The sequence below is a fragment of the Dreissena polymorpha genome, chromosome 5 (genome assembly GCF_020536995.1).
Source record: "Dreissena polymorpha isolate Duluth1 chromosome 5, UMN_Dpol_1.0, whole genome shotgun sequence".
In the NCBI taxonomy this organism is placed as follows: Eukaryota; Metazoa; Mollusca; class Bivalvia; order Myida; family Dreissenidae; genus Dreissena; species Dreissena polymorpha.
The window spans coordinates 58,939,333-58,958,672 of NC_068359.1; the positions used below are offsets into that span (position 1 = coordinate 58,939,333).

Sequence of the window (19,340 nt, forward strand, 5' to 3'; positions counted from 1 at the left end):
GTAAAATCACAATTGTGTCTACATTTACAGATTTTATTTTGTGGATAACATACAATACATGTATGATTCGAAAATTGTATGTATAAAACCACAAGTTTTCAGAAAAATATTAACCCTTTAAATTAATTAATTTTAAATTTAACTCCACTGCTTCTTATCCAAACACAATCAGTATATTGCCATACTCAGCCACAAAACACTTTGTGACAATAATTCCAATTGATAATGAAGGTGTTTTTCAACATTCACAGTATTGCATAAACACAATATCACAGATAAAATATAACAGGCAGTTAAATGAAAACATTAATGACAACATCACATCGAATAACCAACAAAGTCCGTCCGTCCCATTGACCGCCCTAATTTGCCAGCACTGGGTACCCGTCGTTATTTACAGCAACTACATCTGACCCCCTGGGGTTCTTGCCCCGCGGTTGCCATGACGGCACATCATCTCCATAACTTGGGGCATAGTAATAGTGCCTCTGCTCGTTATGTGTGAGCTCGCTCAGGATGGTCTTGCCGTCCACAACGTAGGGTTGCACGTCTGTGTTGCTCTTTAAGAGCCGCCCTGACTCAAGAAGGTTTGCAAAGGCCTGTTGAATGAGAAGGGAAAGAAGAACTTATGATTTCTTCGAAGACATATGAGATGCTTTTGGGGAAAATGGCATTTTATGCAAGTGTGTTAAGTGTTGTCCCAAATAAGCATGTGCAGACTAAACAGGCTAATCAGGGAGGACACTTTCCTCTTAAACTGGATTTTAGCTAAGAAGGAAATCACTTAAATGAAAATCTCTGTGACAAGCAGAAAGTGTCGTCACTGATAAGCATGTGACGACTGCAGAGCATAATCTGGGATGATACTTTAAGATCATGCAGTAGACCTTTCCCACTGCCCAGCACATGTATTTGAACATAAGTCAATAACTTTTCAAGAAAAAGATATTTTTTCAAGTCATACTTTTATTTGACAAATGGAAAGCTCCTGCTACATCAAGAGAATTGAAAAAAAAAAGAGTTCAATACCAATATGCAGAAGGTTAAAATTACTTACAGGAATGACACCTTGTTTTAATTGGAATAAAGCCATTACAACTACAGCTGTATTTCAATATTGTACAGTTTAATTTCTTAAATACCAATTCCATGCATCTTAAACCATTTCAGGAAAGATAAATTTTGCATGATTACACAAGACAAACAAATCTTACAATAGCTGCTGTTTCCTCCAGGTTATTTCCCCAGATGAATATCTTGGTAAGTGTTGGGTTCATTTTCATGGCATCAGACAGGGAGCACAGTCCCTTCCCACGGATGTTGTTTGTCCTCACATCAAGCCTGCAAACAAAATTGTATTGTTTAAAGTGACTTTTTTTTACCCAACTAGGTTAAGTACCGGTTCTTGCCAATTGGCAAAAATATGCACCAAAATCCTTAAAATTAGGAAACTTTGCATTGTTAAATCTTAAGTTTGGGAATTATGCGTCTTTTTAATTGCTGGTGCTAAATTGCAAAAATCAATCTTAATTTTTTTTACAATTCTTTTTTTTCCTGAAATGTTCAGTTTAAGTGCTAATTTGATTTGTTTACTATCAGATAATGAGTGTTTGTAACAGAATTGACACAAGTTTCTTTCCTTTTGGGAAATTTGTGGATGACAATTTGGAATTATTTAATTTTTCCTTGATTTTGAAAATTCCTTTTATTGGTACTTTATGAAGGAGGAAAAAAATTGTTGAATTGATGTATTGCGTTGCACATTGGATGCAAATTTGTTTCGACCAATGTCTGTTCTTGGACAGATTTTGCTTTTTTCCTTTTTTGCTAGGATCCACAGACTGCACATAATGCCATGTTTATGCCACACAGTATTATTTTCTTAATGGTAAGGTGATGATGGTACAAACAATTTATTTTTTTCTGGATAGATTTTATGCACTTGTGCCGTCCTATGCAACAACAAGAATCTACCCAAATGCATTCCATGTTTTGAGACACTCACATCAATATTTAAATTTCACAAAACAGAGAATAAGAACATTAAATAATGCACATTTTACATCAAAGATCCTATAACCCCCACCCCCCATTCACTGTATAAGTGGAGTGAAGGTCACCTCTGCCATCAAATACTGAATTATGGTAGATCCTTTTCCAATAAACGTTTTGAAGGCAATATTTGGTCAAAAGTTTGAAGGCATATTTGGTAAAGTGTTTGAAAGCTGTAGAATAAATGTGCTATTTTAGAGTTTTTGAGGCCACTTTCAAGGAGAACATTGAGTTAAACTTGAAAAACTTTTACTTAAGTTCAAAATGTGTTAAATGATATTGTTTAACTACATAAGATTGATGGAATTAATAACATATAAATACGTAGCTGTAAACAGTAAGAAATTAGTTAAGACTAAGCAGATTTTAACATAAACATATACAAAATGCTTAAATAACAAAAAATGATGAATTACAAGGTTAACATAGAGCGGCTCTGCAGCATAAAAATTGAAAATGTACCACTCATAAGAAACCATAAAAAACATACATTGAAGAGTGGTGTTGTTTGTGGCAATAGTTTCTCATAACCCTTGAAACACATGTAACAACAATAAAAGAAAACCATGTATAACCCGCAATTGTTTACCTCCGAATTTTGATTTAAAAAGTTGGTGCCCATTATACATTTCTACAATGCTATCATTGCAGCTAACCTATACAAAACTGTTTCAAGTTTAATAAAGGGTAGTTGCGCGGCCATACAACTAACTTAGAGTTGCCTGGGCCTAAATCTACTTGCCCTACACAAAGGGGCAGCCACGTATGTCTATCACTGCAAACCACTTACACTTGAAGGGTGGTATTGTAAGTGGCAATGGCCTCTGCCAAATGCATGGCGCCATCGTCTTCTAGTCTGTTGAAGCTCAAGTCCAGGTGTCGAATGGCAGTGTTCCGCTTCAGCACCTTTGACAACTCTTTCACACCATCACGAGTTATTCTGTTACTGAAACAAAAAATGATAATCTTTGGAAATTCCTTTACTAAAACAAATAATGAGAGGTCATCTTGAGTAATTCTGTTTCTGAAACAAATAATGAAAGGTCATCTTTCGTAATTCTTTTATTGAATAAAATGATGGTCATCTTAGGTAATTTTGTTAAAAGGTGATTGTGGGAAAAAACTGTCACTGCAACAAATAATGAACATGACATATTGCGTAATTCTAGTACTGAAAGAAATAATGAAAAGGTCATATATATTTCCTGATTTAGTGAAGATACACTCCACCTCCTATTTGTTAAAAGCAAGAACAATCTTTATGGACAAGTAAGACATTGTTCTCAAATGAATTTGATTTCTACTACAGTTCACTAGCAAAGCTTCAATCGTTTTATGAAGCAATATTTAATTGTCTTTTGTTCATAAGTTCATTTTTCACACAATTTCTTGTATATGTGTTTTGAATACATCTTGTGGTACATAGTTTTAATGGTAATGAACAAAGCATGATTTTTAAATAATGCTCAGTTACAATTTTTACCAGCTGAGGTCGAGGTACTGTAGGGTGAGGTTTTCCATGAGATTCTCAGCCAATCGTGTTGCTCCAAAATCACGAATTTGGAATTTCTGAAGATGGAGCTCCTCCAAAGTGGAATTCACCTGAAGATTGCAGCAAAGCCAAAATGGTCACAGGTGAAATTGTCACAAATTAAAATTGCCAAAAGTCATAACGGTTAAAAATCGAAAAAAAGTCCAAAAACAAAATGGCTGCTTGTTAAACGGTCTCAAAGATGCTCTGTAGAACAATTGAGTCATTGTACTATAAATAAACTACAATACATATCCGAATAAACAAAACACTTAACTAATGGTGTGTCATTTACAATGAGTCAAAATATTGTTGTTGTTTAACATATATATAATATGAACAACTATTAAAAGCATATTATTTTGACTTTGTAAATCATTTAGCAAACATTTTATTTAAAACGTTCACAAAAATTGCACCAACAAAACATAGCTTTACACAATTTTTTATTGCCGAATTTGTCATGTTAAATATTGTTACGTTATTACAATACTATGACATTGAATAAACATCAACAAGTCAGAGTGTGAACCACCAAAATTAAGGCAAGGAAAAGCTGACTATATGAGCCACGTTCTCAGAAAACTGGGTATAATGCATGTGCCTAAAGTGTCGTCCCAGATTAGTCTGTGCAGTCCGCACAGGCTAATCAGGGATGATACTTTCCGCTTAAACATGATTTTCGGTAAGGAGGGACTTCCTTGAAACTAAAAATACCATAAAAGCGGAAAGTGTCGTCCCTGATTAGCCTGTGGGGACTGCACAAGCTAATCTGGGAAGACACTTTACGCACATGCATTATGCCCAGTTTTCTCAGAACAAGACACATATCTTACCTTGAGCATCTTGGCAAAATGCACTGTACATTCCTCCTGTTCTGAGAACAGAATGGGTCTGTTCACATTCAAACTCTTCAGGCTTCTGTTGTTGTTTACTACTGTGGTGAGAGCGATCAAACTTTCTGTTGTCTAAAAAAAAGATTTCAGATATTTAGTATTATTTTCTACATTATGGCAAGTCTTGCACTTTTGGACGGATGCATCTAAGTAGTAAAGAAAAAGAAAAGTTTACAAATAACTTAAAAATTAACGAGTGAAAAAAGTCGATACTAAAAGCTCAACCATTTCGAATCAGAGAAAAATACTCATATGAGGATAAAATTGACTAAGTGAAACAATGCTTGGTTGATTGTGGCACATATAAGCACTTTATTTTTAAAAAGATTTTTAATCCAATCATTTTGCATTAAATTCTTGAACAATAGAAATTGAACATACAGGAAGGTTGATCGGTCAAGTTTTGTCTAGTGGTGATGTAACATTAATCAGAAAGTAATGAAGTAATTAAGTAAATTAACAGGTCACAAAGAAGCCTATATTAGTGAGCTTTTTTCTTGGAATACTGGACTTAAAGCATGTGCAAAAAACGTCGACTCAGATTAGCCTGTGAAATCCACACAGGCTAATCAAGTACAACATTTTCCGCCCAGATGTGATTTTTGCTTCAAAGATACTTCCTTATAGTAAAAAATAATATACACACAGACAGAGCTGTCCCTTATAAGCCTGTGCAGTTTGCACTGGCTTGCACTGGTTAATCTGGGACGACACTTTATGCTCATGTATTAAGCACAGTCTTTCCAGAGCAAGGCTAAGTTGATTTCACTGCTTACCAAGTCAGTGTCTGCCAGGTCAAGTGCCCGTAGTGTCGCGTTGATCTGCAACATCTGTGCAAAGTACATGCCCCCTCGGTTGCCAATCTTGTTACCGTTAACACGCAGTGACCTCAAGCCTGTGTTTCTCTAGAAAATTATAACAACATTGCCATTTCCTTAAATTTATGATTTTTGTATGCATGCATTGGTTTTGGCTACACAATCTACACCATCTATGGGTTTTTTATTTGAACCACACTTAAAATAAATGTAATGCCAGTGCCAGAACACAGCATTCTGTTTCATTTCATTCACTGGGTGTTTGTGTTGTGTATACAATATTTTGTTAACAATCAACATGATGTACATATTTCACCAAACTCAAAACATAATGGAGTAGAAAGAATGTGTTTGTTTTCAATGTGATTATATGTTAGATAATCATTAGAAAGGGAGACAATGCAGATGAATTGCTGAAGTGAATGTAAATAAAAATTATCTCCCATTTGAGTGATATATTTACAATATGTCTACAAAACAAACACATTTAGGTAAAGAATCTTTCTGTATAGAGAGTGATAATGTTTAAATTTGATTAGATGACTATAACAGCAGGCTGTAAAATGGATTTTCATATAATGATAAGTATTGTGTAAAAGATAATTTTATTTCATTTATTTGAATTATTATTTAGTTTGTTTTTATAAACAATAATTTTGATACTTGTCCATGGAAAAGACATTCTGAAACCATGAGAGAATTGTCAAGGACCACATGTGTGAGGCTTTTGTATGTTATAAAGGAAACACTATCACAAAAAGATTAAATAATTAAGCCTGTTTCTGGGGAAAAATGGGCTTAACCCTTTCAGTGCTGGAAACGAATTTTGAAGGCCTTTGCAAACAGTTTGGATCCAGATGAGACGCTACAGAACGTGGCGTCTCATCAGGATCCAAACTGTTTGCTTTTCTGATAGTATTCTTTGAAAAAAATCGAAGAAAATGCTAATTTTAGTAATTCAGCAGATGACATTTTTGCAGACAACCAATTTCCCAGCATGCAAAGGGTTAATGCATATATACAAAGTTGTCCAGATAAGCCTGTTCAGTTTGCAGAAGGTTATCAGCCACAAGACTTTCTGCCTACACTAGATATTCGTTAAGAAGTGACCTCTTTTAACAAGAAAATTCAATATAGACGGAAAATTTTGTCCATGATTAATCAGTGCAGACTGACGCAAATGAATAATGATTAACTAAGCTAGAGACGTCCCAAAACGTTGCTCAATTTTAAGCAAATACGATGTTCTGAGCACATGCATCAGTCAAACTAGTTGTGTCCCACCAATGGAGCAGTGCATTTCACTTGACACAAACAACTCGACTGATGTATGTTCTCATAACATCATAGTCACGTATGATGGGACTTTTTTTCTTGATTTGGGGAAAGGGCATGGCCTTCCGTTGTGGGGTAAAAATAATCAACAAAAGTGAGAAATGGGAATAAATTTACCAAAATAAGCTTAAAATTTGAGGAAAATTGCATCATTTTAAAGAAATTATCTTCAGGGAAGGGGTCTTTCTCTAAGGGAAAGGGGCCTTTATAAGGCACTTGCTAAAGTAAAGAAAGAAAAAAAGACCTGCATTAAGATAAATTGCCAAGTGTGATAGTGTTGCTTTTATCACATTCAAAAGAGTCACAGATTGCCCTCAGACCATTATTGACATCTCCGTTGATAAATCATAACGGTGAGCAGCAATTAATTTGAAAAATGTTGACATCAACCTGTAAAGCCTTAGCCAGTGTTTCAGCACCATCCTTTCCGAAATCATTACACATTAAGTTCAGTTCCTCAAGAACTGAATTCTCCTGAAATAACAACACACATCAAGTTCAATTTCTCAAGAAGTGAATTCTGATAAAATAACAATCTATCTTATGCACTATGTGACAAGGTGAATATTTGATGGATTTGTTGGAATATCTATTTTAATTCATGAGTGATTATAGAAAATAAGATTTGTATGAATGGCCCATCCAGCGATGAAAATATTTTTTTCTATGATGAGTGGATAAATATTGATATTCAAACCAATCCAACAAGTTTTCTTTATATTTTATGCTTACAAATGATTATTTTTTTATTTAAACTGGAGAATTATGCTAAAATAACTAAGTCATGACATAAAAACTTATCGCTGATTCTCACTGTTGATTTTCAATGTTTGAAACAGTGATTTATCAGTTTTGATTCACTAATATTTTTCCATAAATGACCACAAAGCATCAAACAGAACGCATTAATTTTGTAGTTGATAACAAATTAACTTATTATGACTTATTCTACCATCATAATACAAATGTATGACAAAGTAAGTTAATTTAATATAGGGTTAAACATATAACAGATATATATTATTATTTATCATTTATGATAAGAAATTTAAATCACCTTAGGGCAATAACATAAGAGTTGAAGTGCAAACATCTAATCACTTATTAAGTTATTAGACTGAGCTAATGAAAATAAAAATAAAATAAATACTCAGGAACAAAATCTAACCTCTAAAAGCTTAGCGATGGATTTGATGCCTTCATCTGTGATGTTGTTATAGCGAAGATCAAGGCTCGTAACGAAGACGTTGTTCTGTAGAAGCTTGAAGAGGGCAACACAATCCTTGTCGACTAGACGCTTGTCTGTGAGCAGCTTGTTGTTCCCTGCCAGGTACAGATGCATCCGGTCTCTGATTTCACTGAGGAGAGAGGAAAGGTTATTTCAATAAGAAAATGGGGCTCCATTGTTCATTTTCGGCTTAGGTACTTCAGAAAAGTAACCATCGTACTCTTACATGTGTAAGTATATTAAAAATTACTCGGTGAATGTAAATTTACTAAAAAGGACCCTAGAGAATGGTGCTTTAAAGCCAGTTTCATTTTTTGTAATATACTTAAGAGTACCTGGGGTAATTTTAATAAGTACCTGAACCAACAACAACCAATTGATCAAAACTGGAAAGTAAGTCAGTGGCAATATTTCTGTTAGCTTATTTATTATACAAATATTGTATTCATTTACTTATGAATTATTTATTTCATTTTTAATCATGTTGAAAGCATAACGCTGATCAAGACACTCTTAATTCTGTTTCTTTGATATTTGGAGGAAATCTTGAAAATGCAGCCATAGCTGTGATCAAACATGTGACCTCCTGATCGTTTTTGCAGATGCCATATCTATTTCACTACAACAATTCAATTTATTTACAGTTGTACATCTCAGCATAAACAATTGTTGATTTTAACAGGAAATATTTTAACAGTGCATTCGTTTAATAATTTAGAGCTAAATCAATAAAATAAACGGCAAAATATGAGATTACAATAACTGTGTACCTTAAGATAATAATTATAATATGGAATTTTTATTAATTTGTTCGCAAATAAATTGGTTAACTTTAAATTGAACTTACCGGTAAGTTAAAGACATAATAATACTGAGACAGAAATTAATAAAAAAATTACTCCAGCTGATGATGGTAAGTGGTAATTAAAATAATTCTAATGAGTGATATCAAGATTAGAAAGGGGCTTTGGTTAATGAATAACACATATCTAATTTATTACCCTTTAAACACTCAAAATCAACAAAAATTTGATAGAATATTTCAAAAAATAAAGTTAACACATTAAAAATCAATTTTCCATATTGAAATTGCCAAAATTTCAATGCTAAATGTTGTCTGATAACGAGATACCGAATGCTTTTTTAAATTTATTATTTGTGTGACCATGTATTCCAGGTGAACTTCCTGCAGTATCCGAATATTTACAAGCAAATATGCGTTTGGCTTCGGACAGCTCATGACAACTAAGCTATGCTTCTGATGGGTTAACTTTATTTTACAAAATATTTACGAAATATTTGTTTATTTTAAGTGTTTATGGTACTTAAATATTTATACGAAACAATAAAACAAAAAGGATGCAAACACCATTAATATACATGTATATATTTCATATGATATTCAATATTTTCTTAACTTTACAATGGATCTTAAAAAAAGCAAACGAAAAGTACTAGTATGTAACAAAACCTACATTATGCATACAAACACCAAACAGCCGAACAGAAGTCTTCAATTTCTATTTGATATACTGCATACAATATTCTTATAGTTAAAGCGTGTGTGATCCTAGACACAAAGTGCACAGCAGGCATAACGAGGGTTAAGTGAACAATCTAGTGTATTGTATCCTATACAAATGTGTGAAGCAGATACAATAGTTTCACTCTACACCCTTCAATTTAATTGTGTCTTGTTCTGAGAAAACTGGGCTTAATTCATGTGCGTTAAGTGTCGTCCCAGATTAGCCTGTGAAGTCCCCATAGGCTAATCAGGGACGACACTTTCCGCCTAAACTTGATTTTCGGTAAGGAGGGACTTCCTTGAAACTAAAAATACCATTAAAGCGGAAAGTGTCGTCCCTGGTTAGCCTGTACAGACTGCACAGGCTAATCTGGGACGACACTTTATGCACATGAATTAAGCCCAGTTTTCTCAGAACAAGACACAATTGATAAGAAGCACAAACTGGCCAAGTGCTCGTTTCTAGCTGAGCAAATTTGAATTAGAAAAGCATTATCTGACTGGTAGGTTGACAAAATCATTTGGAAAGGGACAAGATACACAAAGAAAGACTGTTAAAGCTTTGAATAATAATAATTTTTAATTAAATAAAAGGCGTCATGACAAAGTGGGTCATATGCGATATGCGGCCGGCGTAGCACATGGCCAGCCAGGGAATGCCCAGAATATCAAGAATCATCACAGTCTTATCAAATAGCCTTCAGTCAAGGCTTAATATAGCACAGGTAAAATGCTGATGCAGCTGAAAATGAAGTCACCGATATGGCAAGTTTTTTGGACATCAACATTTTTTCTGGATGAAAATAATAGTGAATTCTTGCTGGGAGTAGAGATGAACACCATTGCAGAGAACTTTTAATTTAATTTGTAAGGATGACTCTAGCAAAAAAATAAAAGATTCTCTTATATGTACATCTTTTTTTCTTAATGATTGTATCAATATTTTGGTTATAAAATGTTATATTAGATTTGCAAGAACAAAGAATCAAATGATCTAGTTTTGAAACAAGTCTAAATACATGTATAATGCTATCAACATGCCCTTTTAGTTGTAACTATTGATGATTTTTCACTTCCTCAAAGCTTGCATTCCTTATATGGCAACATCAAATTACACATTCATCATCACACTCGCCAGAATATTTATGTAAGTGTTGAAATAGTATAAATGTGAGCAGTGCTCTGTGAAAAAGGGGTTAAATGCATGCACGTAAAGTGTTGTCTCAGATTAGCCTGTGCAGTTTGCAGAGACTTTTTTTTAAACAAAAAATATCATAAAAGCGATAAGTGTCATCCCTGATTAGCCTGTGCGGACTTCACAGGCTAATCAGGGACGACACTTTATGCACATACATTGAACACACCTTTTCACAAAGCATGGCCCATATACAATCATAATCAGCAGCAGTCTAAACAATATTGCCACACTGTGCATCTAATTATATACACGAGTTGCGCTCTGAGAAAAACAGGGTTCAATGCGTGTGCGTAAAGTTTCGTCCCAGATAAGCATTTGCAGTCTGCACAGGCTAATCAGGGACGACACTTTTCGCCTAGACTCAATTTTTGTTTCGAAGAGAGTTCGTATAAACAAAAAAATACATAAAATCAGAAGGTGGCATCCCTTATAAGCCTGTGCAGACTGCACAGGCTAATCTTGGATGACACATCGCACATATACATTAAACCCCCTTTTTATCCACATATACGTAAAAAATCTTGAGCGAAATAGAAGGGTGCTGCATCCTGCTTCTTATTGCTTGCCCTCTTGCCCCTACATACTTGTCAAAATTTTTAGGTATATTTGAAAACTGTCAATTGAAAACCTAAATTTTCAGTGTAACACTAAACAGTTTCTTGAATTTATCAAATAATAACAATGTGACCACAATTGTGTCTAGTATTCAACCTTGCCCCTTTTAAGCAGCACCCTTCACAGATCTAAATTCCTTATATATATGTACATATGGTACGCCAATCTCTATCTATTATCAATATACACTTATTGTGAATTCTTATCATCCCATACATATGTGTGTACACTGCAAATAAAAGCAAACATTATTAAATTAAAAATTGTTTCGAAAACAAAACAGCTAATTAACATAAAATCGTTTTTAACAAATTTTTAACAAATAATGTAACAATGTTAAATTTATAATAACCTAACTTAAGCTTTCTCACAAACATATCTAATACCCCTACACTGCTTTGATCGAGGGAATATATTCATTAATGTAACGTTCCTGAATTAAAAGCCATCTGGCTTGTGGCTTCAGAGTAGGTTTTTGTAAAGTTATTTACTATATTATATACATCTACGGGTATATAAAAAATGTGACCACTGGGACATTAACAGATTTGACCTCGGAGTATCATGATACAAACAAACCTTGTAGTGGACCATATATATATACTTTCATAGAATAAATATTAGGTCTTTGACGCTTGCACTTTTGGAGGATAATGTTGATCAACGTTCATGTTTAGATTCTAATTTCAGCTGATGCAGCCTTAATAAGCAGGGGCCCAGAAAGAATTAACAACTTAAAAAGATGTTCACCTAAGAACAATTTATGTGAAGTTTTGTGAAAATCTGCATTGAGCATAATGGTAGATGCATATCACAGGATGACAGGTGCTGGACCGCCCCCACCAAATAGCACGCAAAGTGAGCTATTAAATTATACAATTGCATGTACTTTAAAAAAACACACAAAATAAAAGCTGTGAAAGAAATATTTCAAAAAGATTATAATACAAAAACTTTGAAAAAAATCCTAAAAAGTCACACCAAAAGCATAAGTATAAAAGATAGTAAAGGATAATTATAATGATTTTAAAATCATCATCACCTTCAAATTAAAGCAACCTAACTTAATAATTGGAGAACAAAACAAAAAAGGTGTTTTTTTTTAAAGTTCAAAGAGAAACAAGAGGCTGCAGACAATACACGCATATGCCCTAAGTGGAAGCATTGCCATTATTGATTGGCTCATTTGACTAAATCTAATTCCAAAAGTAGGTCGATTTCAAAATGAGGATAGGTAATGTGTGTGTGTGTGTTGATAGTGTTCACATACATTATCTATGAAAGTATCAAAGCTTTTTACGAAGCATTATTGATGTAAGATGAAACGCATAATTTTGGGTCAACCAAGTATTTGGACCCTTTGAATTAGTCCAAAAGGTGAGGTGATGTGGGTGTATTGATGTTAAAAGACATCCATACATGTATCAAACAAACCAACAGATGCTTGGGGCATAAAAAGGATGAAAATCCTGCTAATATTTTTAATGTTGAACAAAATTAAATAGGTAATTACTGAAAAGAACACATCAACAAACAATGTTATTCAAAGTGCATGTACTTACCCCCTTTTTTGTCTCCTGTAGGTATGTGGGTGACAACAACAACAACATTAGGTGTGTGGAACACGTCGTGGATGGAAAAACAACAAACATGGTGATCAAAACTTGCAATTACAGTGAAGAGCGTTAAAAAAAAGACACTCTGAAATCAGTTATTGTTTGACATAGGAATTATCATTCATTCACAACTGTTTAAGCAATAGCTGTGATAAGCAAATGATTGTTAAGGTTTAAATACTTTCTCATGTGACAGTATAATCAGGGTAACCATATGAGTAGGCACAAACACCAAACTAAGTATCCAAGTCAGACAAGTATAATTGGACCGTATGGGCCATTAAAATCACTGTATTTTGTTGTATTTGTTGAAAAAAACTGAGCTTTCAAGAGTTGTTTTTTTAATCAAATAAATTGTCAACTGTCTTTCTTAACTATTTGAATAGCAAAAGTTCAATTGAACATTCAAATACTTTTGCCATTCGTAAAAATATATGTTAAAATGCGCTTAATCTTGTATTAGTAAATTGTGTGTGAGTGTATGTGTGTGTGTGTGAATTTGTAAAATTAGTTACAACATTATGATTTGATAAACTCCTATCAACGAAATTTCAGGGAAAACTATTGGTATACCTATTTTGCATTTTTTTTAATGTATTCAAATATGGAGATGAATAATGCCAAAAAAAGTCCATGAACTAGCAAAAACAACTAATTTCAGAGACTTATACAATACTATGCAAATGTTTTGATTCTAAAGTTATTCTAGAGAGCAGTGTGGTCATACTAAACATACTAGCAAAATCTTACTGACATCCTAGCATGTTATATAATAAATATATCTATGAGCATTAAAATGGTATGCACATGTTTTGCCCTACACTTACGCCAACAGGCAGAAAAAATCCACATGTATACATTCTCAAACAAGCAGAATATAATGTAAAGTTCAATAAACTTTCAAGAACTGTAAAATGGGGACATTTAAAATGAAGATTTTTTGAAATCATATTTATCTTAACATGGAGAGAGGTGGGGTTAACCAAAAACACAGGAAAAGGCCCTATGTTTGAATTAAGAATCTCAAATAATAAATATAGAATTTCTTAAACTATATTCCATGATAAGACACAATTTATTATATTATCAGTTTTTCAAACATAATTGTTTCTTTTCATTTCTAAATTAGTTTTTTTATTAACAGAGCAACTCTAGCAAAAAATATGTTATAAACTGCAAACTGTCATAAGAGAAATGAAACCCATACAAAACGGATTCTTCTTTCTCTCGCTCAAACATTTTGATGAAGTATGGATTTGGGGCGACCCCAAGTTCTTGGCAAACCGCGTCATAGCGGTATGCTGTAGAGTGGACGTCTGACATTGTGCTGGTGCGCTGAAAATACATTTGTTTAATATAATTGCTTTTTAATTCATGCACTGTATGTCTGATTTTATAAGGGTTTTCATGATTAAATTGACAAAAAAGAGAAAGCTTTCACATTCACACCTGTGTTTACAAATAAACATTTTCTGTCATTGAAATAACACAATGAACACATTGATAAATATAACATTTCAATATTATATTTGTAGTTTAATAATAATGCACAAAAACCTTAACCAGATGTTTAATTATAAAAAGAGGCATAGCCTAAGGGTACCAATTCTCAAACGGAACCAATTCTCGAACGATTTTTATAAATGATAAAATTTACTCACTGTGGAATCGTTGAATTTGAAATTGGATCCTATTTTAAATAAGTCTAAAAATGAATACATTATATTGGCAATCTTTCAACTTGACAGCCTCTTCTTCGTGAACGCAACTGCAGAGGAAGATTCATTGAACCAAGTAAAATTTTAATATTTGACCAGATAAATGTGTGGTTAATTCAGTTAGATAATTACAAGTCATCAAAATGTTTTGTTTTATAAGATTCTAACAATATGAGCCATGTTTTCATTCACCTTTAAGGCTTTTTACTACCTTTCACTTTGTTTACAACTGTCAAAATAAGCGATTTCATTCTTGACCTTGCCCTGTTTTCTACTTTTATTTTAATGGATTAATGGATTAGGTTGCAAACAACTTTGTTGTTTAATGGTCAATTTGTACTGAAGCAAACTCGTAAACTAGAAAATCAAATAAATACTCAGTCTGTGCTCTACAAGCAGTAGTTTGAGAAGTCAAAACAGGAAAATGTTTGTCCAAAGTATCAATTAGTATTAATCTTTTGATTAAATGAACAAAATATATTAGTAATGATTATCCACGTCAGATGCAATGTAAATACATTTATTTTACCAGTTTATGTGTGTGTTGTAAATGTCTGATGGCTTGCTTTAAAGAAAGTTCGATAATTAGTTCCAAATGGGTTGCAAATTGTAAACAGAACCAACTTTGACCAACGGTAAGGTCGAGTTATTAACACTTGTTTTCTTTATATTTTATAGTTTCAGAAAGAGTAGTCTATTACCTAAAATTTATTTAAAAAACTTGAAACAGTTTGACAAATTAAATATAACGTTTGAGAATTGGTACCCTGAGGCTAATTATTCTAATATGCAAGTCAGATTAATGGACCATGGTCAGTAACCTTAAATAATGAGCCTGAACACATATTTATTCAATTAAATATATGCAGTAGTAATGAAGAATAATGATATTGGTTGACTTGAAATGTTTTAAATTATATTTGTGTTAAACATAAAACATTAGCACATTTACCGGTAATATTCAGTTCATTATCAGTATCAACTATCAAATTCAATGAAGCCCTGGTACGCGGTGCCTAGGCAGGTGTATGGTCATAAATAGATTCTGTTGAGTACCAATACTTGGATCCAGTTCTAAAGTTTAATTAATGTATTCATAATATTTAACACCTTCATACTTAATTAATATAATTCCTATCCTCAAATATTGTTTAAAACATTCACTTAATGTTGATTCAGCCATTTACGTGTCAGGCACCTGTCTGTTTTACAATTTAAGAATATTTTGTCTTATAAAGACTGGACAAATGCGTTAAAAAAAAGCTATATTCCTTCCGAGTGGACAGTAATTCTTGAAAAGATATTATGTCACAATCACTAAAAAATATTCGCATATGATGCAGTTTGTTAAGAAAAAAGTTGTAAATAAATCAACATTGTTTTGCTAATCCAAAATGCAACAAACACAGGTAAGTATTGTTATTCAACATTAATTGATACATTCTTATCAAATACAAACATTATTTCCTCCTTTATGTTTTGTCTAAGTAACACAATGTCGTTTATTTATGATAAATGCTAGATCAGTAGTCTGAGTAGAGGTCTGTTGACATTATTTCATAAGGAACTAATTTCCTCTGTAATGTCAGTTTAAAGGCTATTTATAGCATAAACAGGATAACGGAGGATAACAGATAAGATGAAATAAATAAAGTAATCGAAACACTTGTCTGCATAATTGTATGGTTAAGTATTGATATCGAGTGTCTTTTCCGAAAATCATCCATCCGAATTTGTATTAAGATTAAAGAATTTCAAATTAACAAATGAACCAATCATAAGTAACTTATTTCTTAGAAGGAAAAGCTATCTGATATCATCGAAACAAGCTTTTATTTAGCAAATAATGTGAAAATTACTTTTAAATACGTTAACTATTCCGTGTGTTAGTTATTTTAAGTATAACCACAAAATGAAGCGCACCTGTTGTTGCTACAACAACATATCCCGTCAGCCCATTGTGTCACACCGGTCTTTACTGCATTGTGTCACACCGGTCTTACTGACCTGTGTGAATGCGCGCTAAGCATTGTGGGAAACGGACTTTTTTCCATCATGGCGTTGGTAAACATAATAAACACGGAAGTGAAAAATGGTAATTAATTATTATCAAAAAAAGGCCCCATCAAACCGGGCCAGCTTTAATATATACATGGATGCAGTTTGTGCTTCAAAAGGAGCCACTTTTCATGTCAGTCTATTGTTTGTAAGAATCACTAAACACGTAACTTAGACTAACTTAACACGTTGCAAGACTGCATCTTCGAAATAGTAAATTAAATCAAAAATAAATATTTATAATTAAATACCTGCTGAAATTTGAGAACGTAAACGATTTAAAATAAACGCTGTGAACATTACAAGGAATCTTACATGTAGGCATCATGTGTGAGAGGATTAATCAGGGATAAAATAAATGGAGTTCAAAGGATCTAACATTTTGAGGAGGACGTCATGGTATCTTGGACATTTGGCACTTTCATATATTTATTTAGTAGATACTGAAAATGTTGAATGTGCTAATTGCAACATCAAAGACGAGCAGGTGAGATTTTTACAGCTTTATTTTTCTTGACATAATGTTGTATGTTTTCCATTTAATTTATATGGCGCTCTAGTCTTATTTATAAGACGCGCAAAGAATTTAGAGATACTTTTTATATGGGCTAAATTCTTTGCTCCAAATATTACCCATATAAAAAGTAGCTTAATATTTAAGAGCGTCAAAAATTTGGACTAATGGCGCTCAATTTTAGCTCGGCTGTTTTCGGGGAAAACCCTAGCCTAGGTATTGTCACAGCTCGTCGTCAGATGTCCATGTCGTGCTCAAACCTTTACATCGGCTCTAAAATCAAAGTGCTTCCACCTATAACATTGAAACCTCACATGTATATGCACCGTGATGATTTCTACACACCACACCCATTTTGAGGTCACTCGGTCAAAGGTCAAGGTCACTAACCTCTAAAAATTCTTTTAATAAATTTCATTTATTCAAAACTGCACCGCAGCCTAGCTTGACACCCATAATGTGGTGCTCTTGTTTATATATAATTTTAAAATGTATTAATAACCAGAATAGTTTATGCATGTATAAATAAAAAGATACAGCCATGAACAGTGTTTTAATTTTTAATAAATATGCTTTGATTGCGTATATGCAAAACAATGAAGTCCATATATTGTTAACTGATTTTTAAAATGTTGAATGTCACACATTACGTACCAGTCCGTTTATGTACCAACACTTTATGTACCACTATCTGACACTTTATGTACCATATTTATAATATAAAGAGATAACTAATTTAATATGAATGTGTGTTATTGATGAAATGTATTTTGTGTGATAGTATTTATGAATTTAGACTTATATATTGGCCATAGATTATATATTTTGTCAGATTGTCTAAGTGTCACTGAGTGTCTTAGTTTAATTTATTAGCCCAAGTACATGTAGTACTTAATAAATGATTTATTAGTCTTACCTGAAATTGAAATAAATTATAAAAATTCATTTGTCTATTATCTTATCCTGACTGAGGATTATAAAGTCTAAAATGTTTGTATTATATTGTATAATTGAAATGTGATACTTTGAAGAGAAGAGAGAATGACCTTAATGTTCAAACTGTAAAAAAATCAAATTATTTCCTTCTTTAGACTTTAATCATGTTTAGAGAATGACCTTAATTCATTAGGACTGCTATGAATGAATGGACAATAACACCTATATTTTATGTAGGTGGTACATAAAGTTTCAAAGTACCGGTAGTACATAAAAGGTCTGGTACATGTACATAAGGTGTTACACCCTAAAATGTTCATGGTATCAGTGTTTCAATAATGTAGTGTTTCTTATTATGTATTGCTTAGGTTGTTTTGTTTCAAATGTCAAATTTGCATTTATTTTAAAGCATTTTCAGTCATTTTGTGAATTCCATGTTTTTTGTAATAAGGTGAATTATGTTGTACATGGCGTCAAATATTAATTCATGGTCGCTATGGTGTAGAGAATGATGTCCGCTGGGCGTGGGTTCGATCAATACTCTGGGAGTTCTCATTATCGTCTCCATGGACAACAAGTTCTGGTGTACCAAGTAGTAGTAGTAGTAGTGGTGGTGGTTGTGGTGGTGGTGGTGGTAGTAGTAGTAGTAGTAGCAGTAGAAGTAGTAGTAGTAGTAGTTGTTGTTCTTGTTGTAGTAGTAGATAATTCATTAATTAGTAGTAGTAGTAGTAAGAGTTGTAATGGTTGTGTTTGTATTTGTATTGAATTCTGATAATACAACACAATGATGCTGCTGCTAACGATGATGATGATAATGCTGCTGCTGATTGTGATGATGATTATATGATGGGACTTTGGTATTATAAAATTTGTGAGGTTCAAACACAAAACCTGTTGGATAATAAAACTTCTCATTTTATGACAAAAGAGCTAGATTGTAGAGTAAAAAATAAGTATAAAATTACCTTATAGGAAAGCTACCATTAAAGGGCCATGACTTGTGGGCTTCATCAAAAGCAATGCATGAAACAGTTATATCTCTTTCAAATGCACTCAATATTGCAGTTCCAATTGATATGCTCAGAAATGCTTCTGGATGGGCATTCACCAATGAGTACTTTCCTTCAGTTATTTCTTCTAAAGAAACATTAACAACACTGTCGCCCTTAGCAGGAATTCCGGACGCCCCCCTAAGATGTTCCCTCCCCAGACATTTCCCCCATGTTTTAGTGCTTACATTACCTCCCCCCACCCCACAATAAATTTATAATGGTTTGGTTGAAGTATAATCTTGATTTAT

General features: G+C 33.0%; 1 protein-coding gene across 4 annotated transcripts; it reads right to left on the reverse strand.

The window, feature by feature from the left end:
• Positions 1-19: 19 nt before the first annotated feature.
• LOC127831840 (leucine-rich repeat-containing protein 34-like) lies at positions 20-16,481 on the reverse strand. 4 transcript variants are annotated; one of them, XM_052356915.1, is made up of 11 exons: positions 16,392-16,481; positions 14,022-14,149; positions 12,761-12,775; positions 7,801-7,990; positions 7,023-7,106; positions 5,256-5,384; positions 4,420-4,551; positions 3,536-3,654; positions 2,843-2,998; positions 1,215-1,341; positions 20-599 (listed from the first exon to the last, which is right to left on the reverse strand). In XM_052356915.1, exons 2-11 carry the CDS (start codon positions 14,135-14,137, stop codon positions 363-365), a joined length of 1,305 nt encoding a protein of 434 aa, XP_052212875.1. In that variant the 5' UTR covers positions 14,138-14,149; positions 16,392-16,481; the 3' UTR covers positions 20-362. The 4 variants fall into 4 exon arrangements, with proteins under 4 accessions (XP_052212875.1, XP_052212876.1, XP_052212877.1 ...); XM_052356916.1 differs by having other exon boundaries at positions 16,456-16,476; XM_052356917.1 differs by lacking the exon at positions 12,761-12,775.
• Positions 16,482-19,340: the final 2,859 nt, after the last annotated feature.